The sequence below is a fragment of the Panthera leo genome, chromosome E1 (genome assembly GCF_018350215.1).
Source record: "Panthera leo isolate Ple1 chromosome E1, P.leo_Ple1_pat1.1, whole genome shotgun sequence".
Taxonomy (NCBI): Eukaryota; Metazoa; Chordata; class Mammalia; order Carnivora; family Felidae; genus Panthera; species Panthera leo.
Window position 1 is genome coordinate 11941397 of NC_056692.1, and position 26669 is coordinate 11968065.

At 57.9% G+C, this 26669-nt stretch overlaps 1 protein-coding gene across 3 annotated transcripts in view; it reads right to left on the reverse strand.

Moving 5' to 3' along the window:
- LOC122206718 (myosin phosphatase Rho interacting protein) overlaps positions 1-26669 on the reverse strand; it is a 154106-nt gene that overhangs the window by 10137 nt on the left and 117300 nt on the right. The window contains exons 13-23 of one of the 3 annotated variants that reach the window (XM_042916160.1): positions 23873-23982; positions 20375-20939; positions 18003-18119; positions 11469-15338; positions 7920-8067; positions 7089-7206; positions 6070-6229; positions 4889-5008; positions 4049-4135; positions 3065-3227; positions 1598-1683 (exon numbers count right to left, since the gene is read on the reverse strand). In XM_042916160.1, the coding sequence (XP_042772094.1) occupies positions 1598-1683; positions 3065-3227; positions 4049-4135; positions 4889-5008; positions 6070-6229; positions 7089-7206; positions 7920-8067; positions 11469-15338; positions 18003-18119; positions 20375-20939; positions 23873-23982 (5544 nt within the window). Of the gene's footprint in view, positions 1-997; positions 1060-1597; positions 1684-3064; positions 3228-4048; positions 4136-4888; positions 5009-6069; positions 6230-7088; positions 7207-7919; positions 8068-11468; positions 15339-18002; positions 18120-20374; positions 20940-23872; positions 23983-26669 lie in introns of all 3 variants that reach the window. The other 2 variants (XM_042916159.1, XM_042916158.1) reach the window with 2 other exon arrangements.

Sequence of the window (26669 nt, forward strand, 5' to 3'; positions counted from 1 at the left end):
CTGTTCATGCTCTGTCTCTCTCTGTCCCAAAAATAAATAAAAAACGTTGAAAAAAAAAAAAAATTAAAAGTCTTCCTTTTAAAACAAACCCGCTTCCCTCGCGCCATCGGGCTGAAGCCCCTCAGCCGGAGGATGCCGGCCCGTGGATCCTGAGAGCGAGCCGCGGACACACGAGCACGAGGAGCCGGTGTGTGGCCCTGGGCCCGTCGGCGTCACCGCCAGGACTGTGGTCAGAGAACTAATGAGATCGGGTCGGCTCGGCCAGAGGCACACCAGGAGCGAGTGGCTGTGTGACCGGGACGCCGGCCTGGTGGCAGGCTGGGGGTGTCCAGGCACGGGCCCACTGTCCTGTTTGTTTTCAGAGAGGCTGGTATTTGTCAGCCAGCACCTGGGTGCCCCCACCGCCTTCCACAGCACCCAGAAAGAAGCTTTTCCTTGTGTTAAAAACAGCCCCAAAGTGCTGGTAAACATTCAGCCCCGACCCCTCCTGGTCCTCTCGCTCTGCTGAGCCGTTTTCCTGGCCATCCCCGCGACGTACTGGCTCCCTGAATACCGGGGTCCGGCCCTGCCTTGGCCCATTAACTCGGTGCGGGGGTTCTCCGAGATGCGAGACCCTGTTTGCCAGTGGCGGCCGGGTCCCTGCCGGGTCCCTTCTGGAGGGTTTACCCCAGAGAACGTGGAATACGCCGATCATTCGACCTGTACTCTGACCACCGCCGGGGGCCACTCGCGAGCCCACGCCCACCCGAGACGCCGCCTCTGTGGACCACCTGCCAAGCCAGGGAGATGCTCCCCTCGGCAAAGGGTCAAGCCTAGTAGGAGGTTCCAGTGCCCGTTAACCCGTTAATAACAGGTGAGGGGAACCTGACCCGGGCTGCGTATGTGCTTGCTGGAGCGATAAAACAAGGAGCTTGCTATGGAGGTGTGAGCCGTGCATGCAGCCTGCCGCCCCCTCGAGGGCGGCAGATGGGTGGGTGGTGAGAGGTGGTTTACCTACATGACAGGGGACCTGGAAGCGGGCTCGTTTCAGTTATCCCATGAGACCTGCTCAATTACGGACTGTCAGAGGAAAGAGCAAAAAATAAGACACACACAATAAATCCTAAATGCAACATGCTCGTTACTCCCACCCTCCGCCCGTGTTCCCGTGGAGAGGCGCTCGGCGGGGTGGGGGCCATACGCCGGGAGGTGCTACCACGTGGCTGGGGCAAGAGGCGTAGGCAGCTTCCTCTCTCGAAGGCAGGTGGCGTCGTATTAAACTAGGGACGTGTGCGGAACAGTGCAGACAGCGGGGCTGGCCCAGGAGGGCACTGGGGTGAAATCCGGCCTTGGACGTCTAAGGTCGAATTCACTCCGAGCCCTGCTTCTCAGAGGCCTGGCCCCTCAATCGTCACTGTCGAAACTTGGTTCCACTTCGGCACGAAGGAGCTTCTGGGGCTCGAAGCCACCAGAACTGGCCCAGTGGGTAGGCATGTGGAGCCAGATGAGTTCTGGGACCTGGGGACCCTCTGCTGCGGCCCGTGGTGGGCTCTGACTCCAGCTCCTCTCCCTAAAGTCCAAGAGCCCCACACAGCTGGGGGCAGGATGCCAGACTCACCTTGGACCTGATGTTTCTGAGTTGCCGGCTGACACAGGATCTGTCTTTCTTTAAGAAGTCAGGGTTGCTTTTAGATTTCATTATATCTGAAAGAACAAACAGAACCGTTACTTTGGTTTTATAAAACCCCAGGGAACCAGACTGAATGTTAAAAAATCTCCAAAGCTTGTTTTTATTGCCACACTCACGACATTTCCTTACATAGCTTTGAGAGAGCACAAAGCCAGTAACCGTAAAACACACTAGATCCTTCTCGGAACAACTCAAAGCGCGGGAAGCACCGGAGGACGCCTGTGTGCACGCGGCTAGGCCGTCCTCGCCGGTGCGGGACACTGGCTCGAGCGGCACTCGGCAGGGCGGCTGGCGCGCTTCACTCTGGGACCGCGCCGCGGCCCTAACTGCCGAGCGGACCAACTGTCCCGCTGCTTATTTAACCACACCCTCCCCCTGACAACCCGGGACTGTCACGACCCATTGTAACCCACCCCCACGGAGACAACCCCATTCGCAGTCTGGTGCACAGTCCTGCAGGCTTCTTAAACATGGCTGCTTAAACGAACGTTCGCTGGGTCGCACCGCACCCCGTGTCCTGCTGGGGGTGGGGCTTACACTTAGCACACTTAGGGATCTCTTTCCACGTCGAGACACAATCTCTACCTGGCCTCTTTTAAGAAGCCATGATCCTCTTATTTGCTGCAACTGCTAAACATCCTTGTTTGCACATCTCTGTGCTCTTGGTTCTTCAGAAGTTAAACTGGCAGGTCCCGGGATACATGCATTCTCCCCCAGATTCCACGTCTTCCTCTCTCCATGGCCCCTACCACCCCAGGCTCCTCCTTGGAAGCGGCCACTGTCGTCACTTTGTCAGCCTCCAGGGTTAGTCTACAGTTCGATTATAGATGGTGCTCTCGTGCTGCCTGCCCGCCTCTGGCAGCAACACAAGTGACCTTTCTTCTACCTGGTGGCCAGCACCCCCGCGACCGCTAGTGCTTGGCTGGTTGAGAGACAACAGCTGAATTTGCTGGATATTACTCTACAACATGTCTTCAGGGGGGACTGTCCTCCCCTGCCCCTCCCCTCCCCCTCCCCTGCCCCCATGGCCTCTTACAGATTTTATGGTTAAGCCCCAGGGTCAAGCAACAGGTGACAGCTGCCGTCACCAAGCTATTGAGTTCTTGAGGAAAAGAGAAAAATGCAAAAAATGCAACCTGTTATTACTGTGAAAACACACGCTAACGGAGCAACGTCCCCTTCGAGGCCATCAGTACACCGTCCCCACCGGCGTGCTGAGAGGAAGATGGTTTCCCAACCCTGGGGAGCCTGTGGAAGCCAGGGCACCCTCCAGCCCCAGTGCCTTCTCCGATGAAACTCAGGTCTAAATACAGAGAAGACTCTTCTGCCTTCACTCGGGTGCTGGTGAAACTCTCTGACCACAGCTCGTCTGGGCCCAGAGCCTGGAGGACTCACCATATCCGGACACAGGGGTGTTTTCAGGGGACTTTTCACCCAGTGCTTCCGTTGCTGCTTTCAGCTGCTCTTTCAACCTGCTGATGTCACAGTCGGCCTTTGCTCTCACGATGCTGAGCTCTGTGTAGATGTCCTTGTACTTGTCACTAGCATACTTCTTGTCCTTGGGGATAAAAAGGACAGAAGCAAGTGGTGGTTAGGGCCAGGCCAGGTGGTCCGTCTCCCCGGGGCTGGAACGCTTCTGCAGAACGACTGAGGGATGCTGTGGGCAGTCAGGAGAGGCAGATCGACGCCCGTTTTCCAGAGGCAGGAACTCAACACAAAGTCAAACAGGCATAGCTGAGAGTCCGTCTCAACGTGGGACGAGACTCCCGGGGAGCTCTGGCAAGCACGGGCATAGACTTGACCCACTGAAGACCTCCCGGAAAACCCCTCCTCTGTCTTGGATTTCCTAAGTGACTGAATGGCCCCCAGGGATTCCATCATCTCCTCTCTGATTCCAAGAATGTCCTGGTGGAGATAAGTGGGCTTCGCCAAACTCTCACTTTCCAGGACAACATTTCTGTTTGGTCTCACAGTCCCCGCCAAAGCACACAAGAGGCACGGAGAACGAGGACCTGCTTAAATGCTGTTTTAAGAGAACTCAATTTTGAGGGGCGCCTGGGTGGCTCAGTCGGTTAAGCGTCTGACTCTTGATCTCGGCTGAGGTCACGATCTCACGGTTCTCTTGCACTGACAGTGCGGAGCCGGCTTGAGATTCTCTCACTCCCTCTCTCTCTCTGCCCCTCCCCTGCTCATGCTCTCTGTCCCTCTCTCTCTCAAAATAAATAAACTTAAAAAAAAAAAAAAAGAAAGAACTCAATTTTTTGAAACCACGTCCCTCATAAAAATGAAATCCACTCTAGAAGAGCCTGCGACTGGAGTGCACGGGACCTCCACCCTGAGCCCATCTCCAGATCTGTCTCCCACGGCAGGTGCCATTACCCGCAATGCCGTCTGTAGCTCGTCCTTGAGAGAGCTGATCTCCTGTTTCAGGTACTGTATTTCTGACTCCTTGACCCGCAATAAGACCTAGAATGAGAGAGAGATTAGGGACTGACATTCAGCAGCAAAGGGACTTCTAGAGTCTTGAAAGCAAAGATGAGGGCCGAGCAGGGAACCTCTCCATGCCCTGGGAAGCAGACACTGTCCTCGTCCTCCTCCCTGCTAACATGCGGCCAGAAATGCCACCAAACACACTTAACCATTGCTAACAGCCTGCACATCACATACAGAAACAGAAAGGAATCACTGCGATTCCTCCTGGACCCAAGAATCCTGTTTCTCGGCCGAGGGGCCATGGTGAGCTCCCGGGACTGGGCCCATGAAAGCATCCTGCTGAAGCTTTTCCTGAACTCACTCAGCCTCCCTTCACGTCACTGAGCATATTTTCATGACCAAATTTTAACTGAATGGGGAGAAAGACTCTAAGTGCTTTTATAAAAAGACATACAAATCAATCATCCTGACTTAAAACTGCAAGCAGCTGTGGTGTTCACACAGCTATTAAATGTTTCACTTCAGGTGGTCGGTATCTGTGGTGTGGCCATGGGGTCAAAGGTCCCCGTGGCCTCACAAGAGGTCCCCCGCTCCTGCCACGGACCCCACGCTGCCGGGCAGCTAGTGTCTTTTGTCGCCCTTGGGGTGATCTGGATCCTTCCACGTACTTCCCCTCCTGCTGTCTCCGACTCTCATCCCTGCAATGATACCATAAGCTAAGGGCCACCTCTCGGTCCCCACTTGGGGCTCGTGTGGTGCACGGCTCGGGGAGGGGCTGAGTGGTACCTCTAACTCATAGGCATCCTTGCCCTGTGTGAGAGGTGAGCCAGCGGCCTCTCCGCCGGCATCCCCGGTCAGCAGCGTCCGTAACCGTGAGATCTCTGCAGCCAGGCGGTTGTTCAGCTCCTGCGAGACAGCAACACGGCACAAAAGGATGCTTAACCGAGCCACCTGGGGGCAGCACTCACACGACACAACCAGGAGAGGTCGGTTTCCTGTGTGAGCACAGGAGGCCACGGGCCGTGCTTGTGCGCACACACACCGTGGCGTTTTAGATTTAACGTGTGAGTCTGTCACCGCCTGTGATTTATATCCTTGCAGAAGCTGTTCACGTGGGCTCTGTAAGCATCTGCTGAATTGCGTATGCAGGATGCCGTAATCCTCGATACCTTTCTGTCACCATAACTAGCATCCGTGCACTTCACGGTTTGCTGAACTGAGTTTCCACAGGGTTAGGCCCTTCTTGCCGTCCTCCCTGCTCACTTTCTGAACCATTTTTTCCAACTAACAAGTGGACATGTTAGGCCACTGCAGTGACTAGGCGGAACCAGTCCTACCATAGCGCCCTCCTACGGGCTGACCGTAGGCCCACGGAGACCTTGAGTCTGGAGTGGCCAACTCAGTGCCTGCGGAAGACAAGCAGTGGGTCACGCAGATAGTGGTCCAATTTGGTACCACAGAGTAGCTTTTATCAAGCTATATTTACCTTGAGCCTTTCCATCAGCCAGGATTTTAAATGTACCCCGATTTTCTGAAGAACAGGCAAAATTTAAAAGAATAATCTGACAAAAAAAGTGTGAACAGTGTATGGACTCGACTGGGAGACGATTAAATACAGTCCCAGCCTCGGGGACAGGAGACCTGGACCAGATGCAATGACACTCCCTCTCGGGCCCTGCTCAGCAGTGACGAAGCAGAAGTCCAGAGACGCTCAGGAGAGACTGAGGCATCTCAGAGAGCCCAGACCGGCTGGAGCCAGAGTGACTCCGAGTGAAACGGCTGGTTCGGGTGGCAGACGGTCCCAGCTCCGCCACCCGCAGGGAGTTTCCGTCAATATGCCAGGAGACGTCGGACGTCAGGGAGAAGCCTGTGGATGGGGGGCCGCTCCGTGGCTCCGGAGCTCGGGGCCACCGCACGTGAGGCCCGGCTCCCAACTCCAGCTCGGGCTCGCCTGGCCGCCGGCTCACCTGGTTGTGGGCGTTGAGCTCCTGGTTCTCACGCTGGCACTGCCGCAGGGCCTGGCGCTCGGCCTCCAGCGCCTGGGCCAGGTGGGCGTTCTCCAGACACTTCTGCGAGTACTGCTCCGAGAGCACCTCCAGCTCCCGCTGCACGGACTGCAGCTCCTCCCTGGGGAGAGGCCACCGCTCACCTCTGCGCCCTCACGCCCGGGGCCGGGCCTCTAACAGGCTCTGTGAGTCCCTTTTGCGAAACTTGAGGAACGACGAGACACAAGGCAAAGGCTGAGCAGAGAGGGGGGCCCGTGCGTTCATTCTGTGGCCTCAGCAAATTCGTATCCAGCTAAAACAGGGACACTTAAACAGTACTACGAGGCGCCTGGGGGGGCTCAGCTGGTTAAGTGTCTGACTCTCGATTTTGGCTCAGGTCACGATCTCGCGGTTTTCATGGGATCCAGGCCCGTGCCGGACCCTGCACTGACAGTGCGGAGCCTGCTTAGGACTCCCTCTGTCCTCTCTCTCCGCCCCTCCCCTGCTCGCGCATGCTCTTTCTCTCAAAATGAATAAACAACGAAGAAAGCACCGCAGGCTTACAGAATCTGTCCTGTAGCCTGACTTGCTCCTCTCCCAAGTAGCTTAACAGTCCCACGGACAAAACTCTCACGTCAGCAGAGAATTCACTCTGGTGATTTGTTTTCAACGCTAACTTTTGAGGTACTTTGCGTCTGATAACCAGGACCAGGCTTTAACCATGCTCAGAAAATCAAAGCCTTGTGATGCTGCTGTCAGCAGCCTGGACCTCTTGGAAAAGGCTGCTTCTTCCACTAGTGGAACTGGGAAGGTGCTCAGCCCCTCAGGAAGGGTGGCTGAGGTGTTCTCAGAGCCCTCGGGCCTCCGCCAATGCCCACCCTTGGGACCCGTGTCCCTGTGGCTCTTACAAAGCCACACGAAAGGTGTCCCTCCCCATCCGAAGGGCTTCCCTCCAGCCCGGCCCACAAGGGCCGCCTCCGGTGGGCAGGAAGCAGACTCACAGGTACTGCCGTCGTAGGGCCTCGATGTCCGAGTTGATACTGCTGATCTGGGACCGCTGGCTCTTCTCCAGCTCGCGTTCCATCTCCTCCCGGTGGGCGTTCTTCATGGCTTCGATGGCTGCAAAGACACGGCCATCAATCAGCACGAGAGGCTCGGGGGGCAAGGCGGACAGGACAGCCTGATGGCTGCCCACTGTTAAGTCGCTCATGGTCTCACGAGCGGTCAGGCAGGCTTCTCCCAAACCGATTCTCCGAGGCAGGCACGAGCCAAGCAATTTCCAGGGAACTCCCACCACAAGAGGGACGCAGGTGCATTTTTTTCCCCGTGTGTTAGAAGAGAGCCAAACTGATGAAATAAGTGTCGACACTGAAATCAAGCATGAGTTTACAAAATAAGCACGTGTTCAGGTTGGTGTATTTGTTTCTTTAACCCTAAAATGACAAACCACTGTAAAGCAGGGCTACACGAAAGGAAGGTAACACAAAACCGACGGCACCAATGCTTGCTCAGGGCAGAGCGCGTCGGCCCTGTGATACGGTCTCCTCGCCAGGTAGAAGCCGCAGCTCCTCTGTGCTGATGTTACCGGGCACTGGGGGCTGAGGGGGTCTCATGTGGTCAGAGGGCTGTGGACAGCCCCTCAGGTGTAGCTGGGGGTGCCGGCTCTGGGCCTGCAAGCCCTCGGAGGGCCCCCAAAACCAGAGAACTGTCAGAGAAAGATTCTCTTGGATAATGAAGCTTAAGTCTCAAGCAAAAGCCCGTGCAGTCAGCTCAGGAAGCCGGTCACCTGCCACGCCCCTGGGGTTAAACTGGCTCCCAGGCCCAGCTCCCACCTGAGATGGTGGCCGCCGTCTCCTCAGCCAGCAGGCGGTCCTTCTCCTCTCGCAGCTTCTCCAGCTCCCGTTGGTGCTGCCTCTGCAGGTCCTCGATCTTCTTCTGGTGCGTTTCTTCCATCGCAGCAAACCCTCGCTCGCACGTAGCCTGTAAGATGCAAAAGGGACTCCATGGATTTCTTTACCTTTCAGCTGGGTGTTCCGTTTATCAGTGCACCAGCAGCCCGGCCCCTCTAGGCTCCCTGGTCCAGGCGGCAGGCTCCCTGACACCGCGCACGGAGCCAATGGAGCATCTGACGCCTGTGTGCAGGCTCCCACCGATGCTGCTGGGCGTTTCATGCTATCAGCATTTAGAAGAGAGTTTATAGCTCTACGTTCTCTTATTTCCGTGATTGTTCTGAATCCTGCTTTGTGGAAAGTCAGTACTGTGGCGGGAAGAGGCTGCAGTGGTACTGCAAATAGCTGATTCTGGACCTTTACAGAATTGCTGCTGGGCAGGACTGACCACAGGGAGGGAGAAGAGACCGGCTGTGTCTGGTTCGAGTTATACGGCACCAAACAGGCCATTTCATAAGCAGTCACAAACAGGGACGAGTCTTTGCCAGCTGGAGGGAGCCAGGACCATCCTGTGAATGATGGGGACTCTGGTGAGGACAGGGGGCGGGGGTGGTGCACACAGCCCAGGGGGTCTGGCCCTGCCACTAACCAGCTGGCCACCCTCAACTGGTGTCCACTGGGGGACTCAGGTTAGGCCACACGATCTCTTCTCTTCCACCCTGCATCTTCCTTCTTCCTCTTTCAAGGAGGACAGAGAGGGGCACTGATTAACTAACTGAAACGAGGGACATAACAGAACTGCTTTCCAAGCTTGTCCGGTTCATGTCTTGTTACAATACAGGCTGGTTTATTACCTGGACACGGGTTTGGGGGAAGCACACAGGTACGCCCTAAGACGGGATCAAACCATCCCACACATCCACACAGAGAACCCCGGGCATGGCTAATCAGACTGCTCTTATCAGAGGGGCAGGTGAACGTGCCACACGGCTGTGAGAGGGTGGGATGTGCAGCTGTTTTGGGCATGGAGGTACACTCTCTGTCTCAATCCCTCGCAAGATCTCATTCAGTAGGGATCAGGCCTTTCGGTGATTAAAAAAACAAACCTGAAGAATATGGCCATGTTAGATCCCAAATGCAAAGTATGGTGGGGCTCCTCCCTCCCAACCTATATGTTCTTTGGTCAATCTTCTTGCACATGGATTCAAGAAAGGACACAAAGGAATCAAATCACCACACTTGAGTGTCCCTGTCTGAGCCACCGCAGTAACTGAGTGGCCTGAGATTCTCTAGTCAGTATTTTTGAATTCGTGGTCACAGTCTCGACTTCATCTCCACAGACTGGCTGCACTGTGTAAATGGTCTTAACTCTTGTCCACCATGACCTGGGCATTACTTCTCCCAGGTGGCTCCCATCTGGAAGCTGGGGGCCTCCGCTCACACCACAGGCCAGCTGGAGGAAGTGTAGGGCTGTGGCTCCCGGCCCCCGGCCTCTCCAAGCCCCTCATCTTTCCTCTGGCATGCTCTGGTTCACAGTGAACACACGGCTAGTAGGTCTTTTAGGGTTTAGTGTGACTTGAGTGCTTTAGAATACTTAAAGTTAAGGGTGAAAATTCTTCCTATAGAAACATGGAATGGTCTTTAAAGACCAGCTGCTTCCTTGGACAGCATACGTGTTTAAAGTCCGTCAATGACTACCGTGCAGAGTTGTGAGGGGAGGTGTCAGCCTACAGCTGTCGGAAGAGGGGCTGTCGGGCCAAGACCCTGGTCTCCCTGACCCAGGCAAAACTCTGCACAAAGTAACAGCCATCAGCCAGACCCCCTTGGGAATCCTGTCTGGTTGTCGTTTCTGTGTCTCGAGGGGGTGAGAACACGGAGGATGGGCTGGATGCTCACAGGCACACGACAGAGGATACACAGCACGAGCAGCGTCCAGGTCCCCAGAGTCACGCTACCAGAGGCCCCCAACGTGACTTCTCGCTAACTAGTGGGATCACGTCACCTGTTTGGGCCTCATCGGTGCCCAGCTGACTGACACAGGGCTGAAAGTGCCTCACTGCGCAGGGGCTGTGCCGGAACACGGAGGGGAAGCAGTTCACTGTGACACAAGGTGTGAACGCGCCCAGGCGCCCGGCCACACAGACCTGCTGGGCGTCACGGGAAGGAGCGGAGTCCTCTCCCGGAAGGGCACTAGGGAACAGTGTCTGTGCACGTTGCTTTGGAAGGTGAGCCTGGCCCCCATCTGCAGGCGGTGCTCACACACACTGAGCGCCACAGGGGGCGTCACCTGTACACTTTTGTTAAAAGAACAGTGAAAACGGCCTCTCGGCCGTCGGAGGGCTTGCCGACGACCACACGTGCTCGTCCGTGGTCAGCGGGCTGCGCCGTCACACAGACGCCAAGACCACACCGCTGACTCACAGCACGTTTCTGTTCCGCTTCCGGGGCCACAGGGACGAGCGGCCCACCGGACAGCAGCGTCAGCCCCGCGTGTGGGGCGGGAGCCAGCTCTGGGCGCCGGCTGAGCGGGCGCCATCACGCTAGGGACCTGCCTGGGGACGGACGTCTTGCGAGGAGCCTGGGCATTTACTGTGCGCAGCCCCGAGGGATGGGGCGAAGCTCAGGAGGAGGGTGCTGAGAAGCTGAGGGGAAGCTCTGGGCAGGCACAGGCAGGCACCTCTAGCTACGACGGGGGCGGGGGAGGACCCGGACTGGCCCCAGGGAGCCTGGGAAGGTCACCTTGACACGACAGGGCCTGGGTACTCTGCCTAATGAGGCAGAGTGTGAAATGCGGTGGGCTGTGGGGGACAGTTGCTGGGCAGAGGTCATCCCTCTCGGCCCCCGGAAAAGGACACCAGTGGCCGAGAGGCGTGCTCAGTAGAGAAGCCCATCTTTCACAGAGTGCCCATTAAGTGCCACGTCCCCACAGGGAGCTGGAACGGGAGAGGGACCCTTGACACCATCTTTTGGGAGCCCCAGCTCTGCTCTCTTAGGACAGTTAGAAGGAGGCACCGTCTGAGGGAGCCTCTGGCCACTTCTCCTGGGTGCTTCTCAGGTTTGCATCTGTACCGGCCTGGAGTGGGTTCCTCAGGGGCAGAAGAGAGGGTGAGGCTGGGACAGGGACAATAGAGGCTTCCCTGCTGGGGCACACAGAGGGACAGAGCAGAGAGGTGATGGGGACACCACACTCCCTGTCCCGCGGTGCTCCTGTTGTCCTTCCGCGAGTCCTCCTTGGGGGATGGAGGGCGGGGGGGCGGGGTGGACGTTGAGCAGGAGGCTAGACCCTTGCCCAGGCCCTGTTCTGAGACCACAGCACACCAGCGAGGGTTCAGGGGAGGGACAGCTTGACTCTGCGTGTTCAGTCACCCAGAGCCAAGAACCGTGTCTCGGCTGTACCCCGAGAGCCCTGTGAGGCAGACGCTGCCCCCCCCAAGACAAGCGGCATGATGCCCGCCCCTCAACTGCCTTGCAAATTAAGCGATGCTCCAGAACCTTAAGGTTCTCAAAGTCTTTCTGGTACTTCTCCCGCAGCGTGGCCGCGTTGCCCTCCAGGTCCTTGTGCTCCAGCTCCTCCCGCATGATGTCCATCTGGGCCTCGAGCTCCTGGATGCGCTCCCTCAGCCCCGTCATGGAGTCAGCCTCTCCCCCGGCTGGCTGCGGAGCGTCCCGGGGCCGGTCTGCGGGCCAGCTGGAGGAGGGGGGCTGCCGAGGGCCCCCCGGGGGGCCGGGGGCCGGCAGGGCTTCGGGGGGCCGCCCCTGGTAGCGGTGCAGGGCCTCCTGCAGGCAGCGGAGGCTCTGGGCGTAGTGCTCCTGCAGGGTCCTCAGCTCCTCCTCGTGGATGGTCTGCAGCTCTTTGATCTTGAGCTGGAACTTGTCCTCCAGGCTCTGCATCTGCTCCACGTGGTGCCTCTCCATGTCCCGCCGGTCCCTGACCGAGGCGTCCAGCTGACTCAGGACCCTGCTGTGTTCGGCCTGCAGCGTGTCCCCCGCCCTGTTCAACTGCTCCACCACACACCGGATCTCCTCCTCGTACCTCCCTTGCAGGGCACACATGTTCTCGCTGTGTTTGCTTTCTGCTTCTTCCAGACATCTCTGCTGATGGTCCAGCTGGGCGACCTTGGCCTTGAGCTCTGCGTTCTCCCTTTCGATGATGGCAATCACTTCCAGGTACTCGCTCTTTTGCTTCCGGAGAAGTCCCTCGTACTCCTCCCTCAGGGCCCCGACCGCTTGCTCGTGCTCCTGACAGGAGGTGCCCCTGCTCTGCCAGGACGCCTTGTAGCACCGGAGCTCCTTTTCATACTCCAGCCGGATTCTGCAGGCTGCATAACACACCTGAGCCTGAATGACTGCGTCCTGAACTAATAACGAAGAATACTGACCGAGGCCTCCCAAGTAAGTGTTACAGGACAGATTCTGGGATGCCTGGAGAAGCTTCTGGCAATCTCTTACTGATTCCACCGGGGGAAGCGAGGTTAAAGCGGCAGATATCTCCCCTAAGAGGCTGGCCTTATCTTTAAGCTGCAGGGCGAGCTCCTCCTGAATGGCAACAAGGGCCCCGGAGCTCTGGGTGGACAAGTAGAAGGGCTCCTGGAAGCCGGCTCCTTCTTGAGGACTCAGCACTTCTCCCAACGGGCTCAAGTCCCAGGATGCCTGCATGCCATCTTCAACGCCTGCGGGAAGCTGGAGGGCTTCGGAGACCTGCTGCATCACTCTCTCAAAGTCGGGGGTTCGGTAGGCCCCCAGGATGTCCCCGAGCGCGCGCTTGTGCTGCTGCAGCGCCATCTGGGTCCCCTGGAGGGTCTCCTGGATGCTCTGCAACCGGCGGTGGAATGACTCCCTCACCGACTGCAGGGCGAAGCTGAGCTCTGCCCTGACCCACGTGGCGTCTGCCAGGGCGGGGAGCAGGGCTTGCGGGACGCTCTGCTGCCCGCCTCCTGCTGCACCGGCCGCCTCTCCTCCCAGCGTTCCCAGGTGCTTACTCAGGGACTCCACCTGGCTCCAGAACTCGCCATCCACCAGCACCTTCTTAGCCCAGGTGTCCGCTGGGGCCCCAGGACAGACAGCAGCACTTTCAGGTTCCAGTGGCGACTTTCCTGACTGAGAAATCTCGTGCAGAACACGCGAGATATCCGATGTTGTGTTTTGTAAAGAGTCTGCTATCTGGTTGATCAGTGAGGCTTCCAGGGCTATCTGGTCAGAAAGGAGTTTCAGCTGCTCCTGCTCACTCAGTTCAGGCCGGTGCAGTGGCTGTGAAGTCGCTTTCCCCACCTCCAAGAAAGCCCCTTCCTCTGGCTGGGCCCGCGCCCCGCTGTCTGCAGGCGCTGGCCAGCGGCTCCCGGCCTGGACGCTGCTGCCCGGCGCGTGCTCCGCGCCGACCAGGGGGCCCGCTCCCGCGTCCCGTGTTTCCTCCTGGCTGGCCACCGGCAGGGATCGCAGCTGCTCTCGGCAGTTTTCTAAGCAAGCCAGAGCCTGGCTGTTCTTTACCTGGAAGTCGCCCAGCTCCCCGACGTGATTTTCGACCACCTTCGCCCTCGCCTGTCTTTCCTGCTCCAGCTGGGAGGCCAGCGCTCCGACCTGGAGCAGGCTGGCTCGGAGCTGCTCGCGGAGCCGCGCCTCGGTGCCGGCCCACTGCTGGTGCAAGGCGAGCAGGGCCTCCTGGCTCTGGCCCTGCTGGCTCTCCAGCTTCACCGTCACGTCTTTGAGCTTCTCCTCCGTGATGTAGAGCTTGGTCTCCAGGGAGTGTATTATGGAGAGATAGGTGTCGGAGTCGCTGGCCGCGGGCAGGGAGCTGGGGGTGGCCTCTGACGACATGCTCTCCTCCGAGGGGGACCGGTCCTGGCTGGTGTCGGAGGACGTGCTGCTGGTCCAGGTCTTCTCGGACCCATCTGGGTGCGTGTATTTTTGGCACTGGATCGTGGAGAACCGGATTCTTTGCCTCTTAACGCCAGGTACTCCCTGGTCGGGTTTTGTTGTGCTCTGAGGGGGCCCCTCCCTGTCGGGCACCTCTGACTTCAGGGTCCCCGGACTCTCTTCTCTCCTGGGGCTGCTGTCACCACGCTCCTCCCCTGGGACAGCCCCCGGATCCTCATCCTCGAGCCTCGGGTGTGGGAAGGCTGGAGGCGCGACGGCAGCTTGGGGTTGCGGGCCCGACAGCACAATGCCGTCCTCTGCCTCTTCCGGGCAGCTCCGCGGCTCCTCCGCGTCTTCGGACGACTCCTTCACAAACTTCCTTAAGATCTCTTCCTTTGCCTGGAGCTTCATTTCTGTCTCCTCCAAGCTGCTCCCCAAGGCGACCATTTTAACCAACGCCTCACTGAGGTCCTGATCTTTCTTTTCCAGCACCTTCTCGTGCATCTCCTTGATGTGTTTCAGCTCCTCCTCCTTTTCTTTCAGCAGAGTGTGCATGCTCTGGAGCTGGCTGGCCACCCTCCTGTAGGAGTGCTCCAGGCTCTGGCAGTCGGCCTCCCTTCCCCTCAGCTTCTCCTGGAGCTCGGCGACGTCCCCGTCAGACAGGGCGACGCGGTCCATCAGCTCCTGGAAGCGCTGCCTGGTCAGGTCCCGCTCGTCCCTGAGGCTCTGGACGTGCTCGGCCAGCTTGTGGATGCTGGCCTCCTTCATCTCCAGGCGCTCCTCCAGCTGGCGTACCACCTCGCTGCCCTCGAACTTGGCGCTCAGCTTCTCCTTCTGGAGGACCTCCACCTGCTGCTCGTGGTCCTGGAGCTGGTCCTCGTAGGCGCGGGCCTTGTCCTCCACCTCCTTCAGGTTCTGCAGCAGCGCCTGCTTCTCCTTCTCGCAGCTCTCCAGCAGCGCCTCGTAGTTGCTCTGCAGCTTCTCCTCCATCAGCCTCTGGGCCTGCTCGCTGGCGCTCAGCTGCTGGCTGAGGTCGGCGATGCGCCCCTGCAGCCGCTGCGCCTCCCTCTGCCGGTCGCGCTGCAGCGCCTGCTGCAGCTCCAGGTCGCGCAGCTCCTGCGTCTTCTCCAGCAGCAGGGCCTCGGCGCCCTTGAGCTTCTGCTCGCTAGCCTGCAGCTGAGCGCTGAGCGCGGCCTCGCTGTGCTGCCGCTCCTCCAGCTGCTCGCGGACCTTGTCCTTCTCCAGCTTGAGGTCGCCCTTGAGCTTGGCCAGCGCCTGCTCCTTGATGGCGAGCTCGGCGGCGGCGTTGCTGAGCCTCGCCTGGAGGCTCCGGATCTCGGCCTCGTGGTGCCGGATCGCGTCCTTGGCCTCCCCGTAGCTGCGCTTCAGGGACTGGATCTGCTGCGTGACCAGCTCCTGGCGCTGGCACTGGGCCTCCAGCTCGCTTTGGAGATCCTGGTTGACTCTATGGAGCCTCTGCCAGGCACCGGATGGGGAGGTGGCCACTTCAGTCTTAAAAAAACCGATTAAACACTGGTTAGTAACACTCGGGCCTCCCCGTTCTGAGTGTCACACCTCTGGCCAGGGTCAACCACAGAAAAGCTCCTTGGTGGGTCTGCCTTTTATCCTCGGCATAATTTTTTTTTTTTTCAATTAAGAAAAGAATCCGACAAACCGTCTTAATTTTTTTGGCAAGTAGCTGCTTCTAGGTAAACAGAAAACATGGACAGGGACATCACACGGCTCTAACCAAGCGGCTTCTAGGGAGAACTAAACCAAACAAAACTGAATAATGGAGCACACTGATGGGCAAAACGAAGACCAGACCGGAGGACAAGAGATCGCTGGGAAGGACAGGGGGAGGAGCAGAGCGGCGGGATCTGTTTGTTTGTTTGTGTGTTTGGCAACACAAAGGGTACCCGGCTCTAGGCAACAAACCCTAAGAAAGCCAGGACTGGGGTGCGGGTGGCAGGTGGCGGGTGGCACTTCCTTCTAGGACGGGGAGAGAAGGAAGGGAGGCCACTGCTCGGGAGCCAGTGAGGTGACAGCTGAAACATGTTCCTTTGGGAAGCGGAGCCCGTCCTCTACAGTAACAGGAAGAACTAATCTCTACCTGCAAGAAGACAAAATGAGGGGGAAACGGAAACCAGGGAGTAAAACGTGATCATCAACGAAACAAACAAACCTTTGTGGAATTCAAAATAAGAAAGTGAAGCATGCAAGAAACAAAACACAAATGAAACAAGACTCCCCCAACTGAAAGGCATGCAGAAGAGACAGAACTAATTAATGCAGGGGGGAAAAAAACGAGAACATGAACAAGAGTGAGAAGAGCCCAGCCTAAGAATTTGGCCTGCCTGTGGCTCGCTCTAGGTCTGGTCTGCTGGCAGGGAAGCCACAGATGTGACACTCAGTTATGTTACAGTTACACTCCACGACATCCGAGCATGCAGGCTCCTCCTCCCCAGCACCAGCAGCGCAGTGCCCGCCCCGGGGGGGCTGACTCCTCCTGACCCTCAACCCCAAAGGCCCCCTCCCCTGCTCGTTCCCAATGACTTGGTTAGAAGCCTGTTCAAAGCGCCAAGGGAGGCTAAAAGTCACGGTTGTTAGACCTAGCGGAAAGGCCAGCCCCGCCCAGCTTTGCCAGGGGCTTTGGTTCAGGCTCATGCAATCATCCAGGTTAGACACGGAGGCAGGTTCTTAGGTTAGCAATGTGCAAAATCTGCTGCTAGTTTCTTTGCCACCTGATGTGAAGTGAATTCGTGCAGGTTTAAAAAGATGCTCCCCAAACCTGGAAGGTCTACACGAAATGACCCAGGAAGCCCTAGAGTGACATTTATGGGAAAGAGGGACACCCACCATCACCAGTGCCTGGTGCCTGAGAGTCTGACCTGGGCATGGCCATAACTTGGCTTGAAGGGGCGGGGGAGGGGGTTCCAGGGCACACGAGACACCCAGGGCCACGGTCACAGCTGGGGGAGAAAGAGAAGGCAAGGGGAACACGCAACAAGAAACGGCACGGAGACAGGTAGACTCTGCCCAGAGGTCCACGTGCTGCCTGGCATGACTCGGACCAAGACGACCGGCGTGCCGCAGTCTGGAAATGCCGACACAGCCACGTATCACAGAGACTCTGGGTCACTGAGAGCCGGAAAGGCCCTTGGGGTCAAGTTCTAAGTCTCCACAGGCAAGGAGGCCGAGGCCGTGGGGAGGGGCACCAGCTTCTACTGGTCAGTGGCAGGACCCTGACTGGAAGGCCCCATCCTCAGCCTTGGCTGAGAGCTCAGGTCCTCCCCACCATCACCCCATCTTGCATTTCCCCAATGCTCCTTCGTCGACCACCTCTCCCCAGCAGCGTGTCAGCAGGAGGGGGCAGGAGTGTGTAGTTTTGTACCCCAGAACTTGAATAGGGCCTGGGATGCTGGCCGACCCTGTCCAGGCGCCCTCCTGCCTGGCGACACACTGGGGCAGTGCCCGCCGCTTGCTGGCCAGCACGCAGGCACGGAGCTCCCCAGTCTCGGAGAGGCGTGGGTTTGGATCTCAGCTCACGACTCGGGCTGCTGCCCTTCTTATCAGGCTCCCCGTTAAGCCACTGGAGGAGTCAGCTCATGGCTGGGCGACCATACTTTCCCTCGACACTTCAGCCTGGGCAGAAAATAAGAAGCAGGGCCACTAGGCTAGTGCTAATAGCCCCAGGTTGCCCTGTAGCTGTGGGACACACAAGGTCACAGACAAGGAACCAATTTTAGCTCTGCCACTTACAGCGGTAAGGAGGCACTGGGCTGGCTGTTACTCATTTTCTTCAGTTGGTAAAATGGGCCTAACACTGCCATTGTGAAAGCAAGTAAAAACGACAAATATGTGACGTTTATAATAAATACACAATTAAGTACTCTGAGAGCCAAGAAGAAAGACAACTAGAATGACTTCATTAACAAGCAAAAAAACCCCTCCGATACAGAGGTTTCAGGCACATTCTCCAAAATGTCATGCTAGGGTGAAAAATGAAGACGACCCACGACACAGAGCCCTGACGCTGCGGCAGAGGAGCCCAGAGGCGCGGCACTGGGGAGAGGCTGCCCCCCGTTCAGCCAGGTTTTGCACATTCCTAGCCTGCCTGGGCCCTTCACACCGAAGGCCAAGTGAACGAGGGCCGCAGCAGCCCCTCAACCCTACCTGCAGCACGTAGCCCTCCCGGGCGCTCTGTTCCCGGCCCAGAGCCACCCTCAGCTGGTCCTGTAGGAGCCGGTTCTGCTCCAGAAGGTCCGAGGCCTCCTTCTGGCTCTGCTCCAACTGTGGACAAAAAGACACACATTTTTAAGCAAAGTGATGGCAATGAATAGACAGAGCAGCACAGCACAGACCCACAGAGGCATTTCTTTCTTTCTTTTTTTTAATGTTTATTTTTGAGAGAGAGAGAGAGAGAGAAAGAGAGAGAGCACAAGAGGCAGAGGGACAGTGAGAGAGGGAGACACAGAATCCAAAGCAGGCTCCAGGCTCTGAGCCGTCAGCACAGAGTCCGATGCGGGGCTCAAACTCGCGAACCGTGAGATTGTGACCTGGGCCGAAGTTGGACGCCTAACTGACTGAGCCATCCGGGTGCCCCCACAGAGGTGTTTCTAGCTCCAGCTGGGCCGGAGCACAATGGGACTGCCCGGCTGGCCTTCCATGTAGCCACATTTCAGTGCATGTGCTGATCACGTCTTTACCTGCAGCACTTATCTATCAAGCCATAGATAACAACAGGAGACTTTTCCCTGGGTACCCACAGAATTCCCACATCCCTATAAGGATGTGATGGGCAGACCCCACCAGCAAACGAGGGCTTTGTGCCTTTTGTCAGAAGATCACCCTGGGGCGCCTGGGTGGTTCAGTCAGTTGAATGTCCGACTTTGGCTCAGGTCACGATTTCACGGTTTTTGAGTTCAAGCCCCAAGTCAGGCTCACTGCTGTCAGTGCAGAGCCTGCTTTGGATCCTCTGTCCCTCTCTCTCTTTCTCTCTCTGCCCCTCTCCCGCCTCAAAAATAAATATTAAAAAAGAAGAAGACGACGACCACCCTGCTGGGGTCCTTCTGGTTTCCTCAGTGGCCACTGATGCCCTGGGGCAGCCCTCACTCCAGGCTTCTGCCGAAACAACTCCTTTGACCACTTTTATATAAAAGATTCCATACAAAATTCTGTTTGCAGAAAGGGTTCCTGAAGGGTTCCATAAGACGTACAAAGCAAGCGAGCTACGTCACACTCTTCTTGCTTTCAATGGCTTTGAATTCAGTCATTCACCCATCCGCCTGTTCTCCAAACACTCCATCGGTGCCTACTGGATGCCGGGTGTGGGCGCCCCCGGCCCGCCCGCTGGAGCGGCTGTGGTAAGCGGAAGCTGCGTGTGCAGCGGATGAGCCGGGCGCCGCCAGGCTAGGCTGTGGGAGGTACAGAGACTCCTGGCTTTCCGACTCCGCTGTCTACAGCAGATTCGTGGCCTGACATGTGTGGCCTGCAGGCCAGCAGGCCCATTTTGACAGTTTAGAGCAACGGGAGTTTGAACTGCTTTTTTTATTGCACCTTGACTTTATTATTACATTAATGTGTGTAGAAAATGGAAAAGAAATTAAAGTGGTGATGTTAGCGATGAAGGTCAGCCTTGTGAACTTGACAGGAAAAAGGTAAGAAGTGAAGGCAGGCCGAAGTGACAACCCTTCCACTTCACTTGGCAACTCGTGTCAAAGAACACATTTAAAACATCCTGCTGCTGAGTGCTCCTAAAAGGCCGTCCACTGCTGGACCTTCTTGTCCAGGAAAGTCCCTGTTCAGACTTAGAAATTCACTATGGAGTTTCCAAGATTTGATTTCTGGACATGCTTTCACGTACGAGTACACCGTTACAAACGCAGGGACTGGCTCATCTCTGCATCCCAGAGGGCAGCCTTCAAGTCGGTGGCAGGGCAGCAATCCTGTCACCTGGGGCCTGTTTTACATCTCGAATCTACCTGACTAGCTAGAATCCAGCCTCTGCCTCCTGCTACCTGCCCCACTCCCCCCTCAGTTCCCATCAATGGTTACCAGGCTGCCGCGAAAGCCTCGGGGCTTGGCTCGTCTCTGCCTCCAGCTCTGGCCCCTTCAAACCAGGGCCGCCTACCAAATGTGGAAACCTAACTCTGCTTACGCCCCTCTCCTGCCTCAAACAGGGTAGGACAAGGACCCACCTGGGCCCTGGGTCCCGTTAGCCTAGTCTCTGGCCACCTCCGGCTATATATGGCATTCTCCTCCCCCCCACCCCCCCATACGGCTAATGCCTTTTCCTTCTGAGAAAGCCTGGTGTCCTCTCCCTGCCACCCTGCACGATCTGGCACTCTCCCGTACCTCTCAGTGCCTACACTGTACTCTAAGGACCTGTCTGTCCGTGTGTCTGTCGCTGAGTGGTCTGCAAGTCCCTGAGAGGAGGGACCACATTCCCTCAATATTATGTGGCTGAACCATTCAGGCCACCACCAGGCACAGTGGGTGCTGGGGAAGGCCGTCGCAGGGAACCCGGTCACCTGTCCACCCATTACCTCCTTCTCCAGCAGAGAGGTCAGCTCGTGGGTGGAGAGCCGGTCACTTCCATCCTCGGAGGAGGACAGGTGCAGGGGGGCAATGGGCACCTGCTTTTCTTCCCGGAGAGGAGTGGTCTCCACCTGATGCCACCGCTGCTCAATTTCCACATGGACGTTCTGGGTCTTGAGGTCGGTGGTCATAGGCAGCCCTGGGCTCCGGTCGACCTCCATCCGCAGGGCCGTGTCATCAGTGCCCGGCCCGTCCACAGTATCGAGCATTCCAAAGCGCTTACGGCGTTCTTCCCGCCGCCGTGCACGCTCCCGCTCCAGCTCACCGGCCTCAGCCTCGGGGTGGGCGTCAGAGGCCCCAGTGGCGCTGGCCCTCTCCTGGGCCAGGGCCTGCTGGATAGGGCGGAACTCGGCCCAGTCAAAGGTCTTAGAGCGCCCCTCCCGCCTGCGCTCACGAGCCCGGCTCCGCTTCTGCTCGGGGTCTGGCTCTCCACGCTCCACCTCTGGCTTCTCACTCGGCCTTGGGCAGGTCTCAAAGGAGGAGCTGCTCCGGTTCTTTTCCTCTGGCAACGAGCTGGGGGAGAGGGCGGAGAGCCTGTCAGGTGTGGCTCCTGGTGACAGCCACCCATCCAGGTGGGGCACCCAGCTCCACCATGTTTTCTTTCTGTGCAGCCAGGGTTCCCGCAGGAGAAGGGAGGAAAGAACACTGCCTTTGCCCATGTCCCTTCCATGGCGGGGGGGGGGGGGGGGGGGGGGGGGGGGGACCCAAACCGGGTTCTGTGTGGGGATGGGAAAGGAAGAGCCACAGATGGCTCAGAAGTTTCCAGCCTCAACCTCGGAGGGTCCTCTGACACAGGAGATGTTGTAGCGGAGCTTCATGATGGAGACCCCATCAGGCTGCACCAGGAAGGGGTGACAGAATGAACGAGACCCAACCACTTTTCTCAAAAGGCTCAAGGGTTTTTAAACAAGCAAGTAAATAAACCAAACAGTCTGTATTTTAGGAACACCCCTGCGGGGGCTGGTGTGACAGATGGATCAGAGAGTGAAAGGCCTGAGACCGCTGTGGCCAAGTGAGAGAGATGGCCCAGGTGGCAGGCACATGCCCGCACCATGCAGCGGCCCACCCCATGCAGGAAGTGAGAGGGGAGCAGGATTCAAGGGCACCTCTGCTTGCCAAGTAAGGAATCCATGCCTTTATCTAACACGCCCCAGAGCAAAGATTTCTAGAGAGGATGCCACCTGAGCAGGGGTGAGGTGGGAGCATGAGTTGTGGCGGTTTGAGGTCCCCAGCCTGAACAGGGTGGCCTCTGGTCCTGCCCAAGCCAGCAGAATAGAGCTGTAAGCCACTCAGGGCCGCGAGGGCCAGCGAGGGCGGTGGGAGTGGGGGTGGCAATGCTCCAGGGAGCGCCTGTCTTCAAAGACAGTGGGGGTCAAAGAGAAGGGAGCCTGGGAGAGAGGTGCCTCGGGGAAAGAGAACATGGTCGTCACCATGCTCTGGCCATCTGTCCCAAGGGCTTCAGGGTGGCGGGACCTGCAAGTTCCCCATTTAAGACCACATGTGCATTTGAATGACCGTTCTCCAGAGAGGACCTTCCGATGCCACTGAGCGGAGAGCTGACCCGGGCTTACAATTGTGTAAGGTGTCACGCCCGCACGGAGAGCTGGCAGCCGCCATCGCAGCACCACGAGAGGAAGCCCCTCTAGCTCCCAGGCAGGACGCCCCTTTAACTCTCTGCCACAGACACAGGGGGACTATGGCCCCTGGCTCAAACCTGTGCCTCTGACGTCTGTATCTGTTTCTAGTACCTTCTTGGGACTTGGACCACCTGTAAGTGCTTAAAAAAAAAGTCCAAGTTTTTCTCAAACCATAAAAGCTGACATAAAACAAGCAGAAAGGCTGAAAACGGGGGGAGAGTGAGGACCCCCATAAGTTTGAGATGTGCTAATTCTGAAGTAAATCCTAGTCAGGAAGACAATCACTAAGTCAACCTTCCCACACAAATAAAAGCCCTGGCCCCTGTGGGCCTGCAGTCCCTGCACAGAGCCAGCACGGGACTGCGGCAGGGAACTGTGAATGTCAGCCTAGAAGGTGCCTCTCAGGAGAGGCGTGTGCACACGCGTGTGCTCAAGTGTGTCACTTCACACCTGTTCTGAGGCCAAAGCCACACGCTTGCCCTGTGACATCCCAAAGGTGACTTCCCCAGCCGGGACCCTCGGTCCCCACACAGGGCCAGGCCCTGGACAAGCAGCCAGCGCCGGCTGGGACACAGCAGGCAGGGGAACGCTGGGGCCAGGACGGTCCTCTCTTGTCCACCACCCACGTCACCGTGGCAGCAGCCTTGCCAGAGAACCCCGACGTGCCTTTCTTGCTTTGCTATGGGGGCTTCCTCAAGGTGCTCAGGGTGTTGACCTTGTAAAGCTTTAGTCTCTGCTCCTGCCTGGGAGAGAGCCAGGGGGCAGCCAGAGGCCGCCAAGGGACATGGCCCAGTGAGGACGAGAGTGCCCCCTTCATCTCTGCAGGCAGGGGACATCCTATTAACAAATACGCCAGCTCTCCTAATAGGACCCTTGAGAGCTTGTCCTGGCCACCAATGCCTGGTCTTACTGACAGAAACAACTCAAAATTGTTCATTTCATAAATGAAGGAACTAACAATGCCAATAAACACAAGAGAGAACGCTCTCTTCCTCCCTTCTTGTTCAAAGAGGTGCAGTGTCACCAGGACGGAGGCAAGGCCTTGACAGAGACCTGGCATGGCCACAGCTACCCCAGGCCTCTGAGGGGCACACAGCCCAGTAGCGGCCAACAACACGAGAAAGACACTTGAAGAGCCATTCAAACTACCTGCCCTGAAAAGTGGGAACAAGAGGGTCTCAGGACAGGATGGGGCTCTGAAGTCTTCAGGTGAGAACGCTCAAGTTCTGGGCATCATGGAACCAGCCCCCCACACCAGAACCTTCTTTCTTTTAAAATGAAAATGGGTTTCTGACCCTCACAGCAGAGGAGGAAGGCATGTGACATGCAAATCACGAGGTACAAACCACAGAGACTTTAACGTGGGGGAAGAACGAGTTTTTCAACTCAAGCTCTAATGCGGAATCTCAAATAAGTTTTTCCTGGTTGTGTACAAATCCAACAGATGTAGGAGTGAAGCAAAAAGACCAAGAAGAAGACATGCTCTGGTGGCTCGTGAATGTGGCTCCAGGGCTGCCCAGCGCCCAGGCCAGAGGGGCTCCTCCTGCTAGGTGCAGTCCCAACAGGGGCACAGACACTACTTGTGCAGCTACACCGGCCAGGCTTCAAGGAGGAAAAGGTAACCTGCGGCAAAAAACCAGGAAGCCAGAGGGAGACCGTGTGGGGCCAGCCGATGGTGGGACGAAGGGCGGAAGGAGGTGGCTGTGCCAGGACAGGTGCGAGCTCGGGTCCCAAAGGAGCCACAGATTCGGAAGGGAGCGGGGCGGCGGCCAGAGGGGAAGGCGGCTCCCTCGGGCACCCGGGTCTTACCTCGTCACGTCCGGGGCAGAGGTCGGGTGGACGTGCTTCATGATGGTCTGGATCCAATTCCGCCGGATTCCAGATGTCATAGCAGAGAGCGTGAATTCGCCCTCCTTTGTCTACACAAAAGATGAGCCGTTATCAGTGACTGTCACCTTCCAACCCCCAAAGGATATCCAGCTAGGTGGCTGTCCTAGGAGCACCGTGTGCACCCCACCAGCCCTCAAATGAGAGCCAGAAAGTAAAGGAAGGAAAGAGCAAATCTGCTTTCATGGCAGACTCAGCCACCTCCCTCCGTTTCCCGTGTGCCTACAATGTCCCCGGCACCCAGACGGCTCCCCTGCTCTTCAAGGGGCTCACAGGGGAAGGAGACGGCACGACCCGACAACAAAGCCAGTGTGTGGGAACGGTGGGTGGGAAGGGGACCCCCGGGCCGGGGACATGGCCCAGTGCCACGCAGCCACACATAGCAAGTACACAGGCGACCGGGAGACGAGGGGCAGGCACGGGACTTAACAGGCGGTCTGGGCACGATACGGGCCACACGGTGAGGCTGAGAAGGGGCAGGGAGACCCGCTGGGCCGCTAGGGCAGTGGTCCCGATGGTGACAGAGAAGAGGGAGGTTCTGGAGAGGTAAAGGAGGTGGCTGGCGCTCAGTCCCTCACGGAGAGGATATGGGAGGGGAGCCAGACAGGGGCTGAGAGCGGCAGCAGGGCCAGCAAGTGAAGGGTGGCCTCTGGGACACAATCCTTGCGTCACTGAGCCACCCTGCCTGGCACCACCCAAGAAGGGGAGGGGCAGGAAGCGCAGGCAGGTGGCGGTCTCGCGGAGTCCGTTTCCGGCTTCTGTATTCCAGGCTCCATGTCACACAGTGAGGGTGTCAGGACTGTTCGCTATGCTGCTCAGGCTCACGAGCGGGCCTGTGAGACGCGCCAGCTGCTCAGCTGCCGGGAAGATGAAATCACCCGACGGTTTGGGGATGGGCGCGGCACAGCCAGGGGCCAAAATACCAGAGACCGCGAGCTGACCCAGCGAGAGCTGACCCAGCACGCCGCAGAACGTAGCTTGCTCACGACCGCCTCCTCCAGCGCAGGCCCCCGCCCGCGTGCCCACTCAGACGGCACACGGCCCGCGCCCAGCTCATCTCTCCTTCTTCTTCTGTTTCCCCTCCGTGTACGCCAAAGGCAGGGGTGCCGCTCAGAGCTCTCCGAAGCACGGGCCCCTCACGCCCCCGGGACCGGCTCCCACGCACCCCTGGGTCCTCTGCTTCCTCTCGCTCCAGGTGTGGGTGCTTCTGGAGTCTGACCTCAGCGATCTGCACATTCTCACCCATGAACTCATCTCTCCCCTCCAGCGAGCTCTTTCCCAACCGGGTCCATGCTCGTGGCTTCCTATCTAATGCTCTTAGGGAGCCCACCAGGGCCTCAGACACACTGGTGGCCAGAATTCCAGAGGCTCTCCTCCTTCGGAAGCTGCCTCTACCACCCGACTTCTGCACAAAACTCACCGTGCTCCGGGGTGCGAGGCCTCACACCTGCCTCCTCCTTCACCTGGCGGAGCCACAGCCCACGCACCCTTCCACCGTGGGCCCTCTCGCCACTTTGCCTGCCTCCTGCCTCTACTTTCCCACCTTTCTAAGTGCCCTGCACGTCCTGCTGGAGGTGTCTTACTGAGACACAACTGCCTTGCGCCCTCCAACACGTTCTAGAACTTCCTCCAACTTCAGGACAAGACAGCCTCCCGACCTGGCCCTCAGGGCTCCCATGTGTCACCCTCACTTGGCTTCTGCACTCCGCTCCCTGGAGGGTGCCACCAGGTCTGGCGGCCGGGCAAGAACACGTGCACGCTCAGCTCTCAGCTGTGTCTCTCAACCCCCTAAAGCTGCCTAGTGGCCCGGGCCGAGCCCCTCCTGGAAGCCACCCTCCCGCATTGAGAGCAGCCCTAGAACGGTGAAGTTGTGACCAGCTCAGTGAGAGGCGCTGACTTAGTGATAAAACACTCCTCACCCCCAGGATGCCCACCCAGAGAAAACTGCTCTTTGAAACGGAGAGGTAGGGCTGACCGTGGGGGGACTCGGCACGGACCCAGACAGCCAGAATTCACCCCTGCCTCCAAGGCTGCCCGACGTGTTGGCTCACCAAGCCCGTCTATTCCTCTTGCGGGTACGAGGGCAGAAAAGCACCACAGCAGGGCAGCACGGGCCGCCGAGATCTGCCGGCTTCTGCTCCAGCCCTGGTGCCAGGTCATCAGTGCAACCTCCAACTAGGACGTGGCGTCCCCACAGCTGCCCCACGTGGAAGGAACGCCACGACCAGTAGTCCGGTGGGCTGCTGACTGGATTTTGCCTTATAATGAACTCTCCAGCCTTTGGGTCTGAACCTTGGCCTCCTCTGGGTTGGTTAATATGAGTCAGTCCCAATGTGCCTGATCTACTCTAAGTCCAGAAATACAACTGAGCTTTCAGATGCAAAGATCTAAAGGCAAGAGCCTGCTGGGGCGCCTTGGTGGCTCGGTCAGTTGAGCGTCCGACTTCGGCTCAGGTCATGATTTCACGGTTCATGAGTTCAAGCTCCGCACTGGGCTCTGTGCTGACAGCTTGGAGCCCGAAGCCTGTTTCGGATTCTATGTCTCCCTCTCTCTCTGCCCCTCCCTTGCTCACGCTCTTTCCCTCTCGCTCTCAAAAATAAACAAACATTAAAAAAAAAAAAAATTAAAGGTGAGAGCCTGTTAAAGGTAACCCCCCTGCCTGGAGCTCTAGCTCCCTGTGAGAAACCAGCCCCCAGTGGCAGCTCTGGCCAGCTGCTCA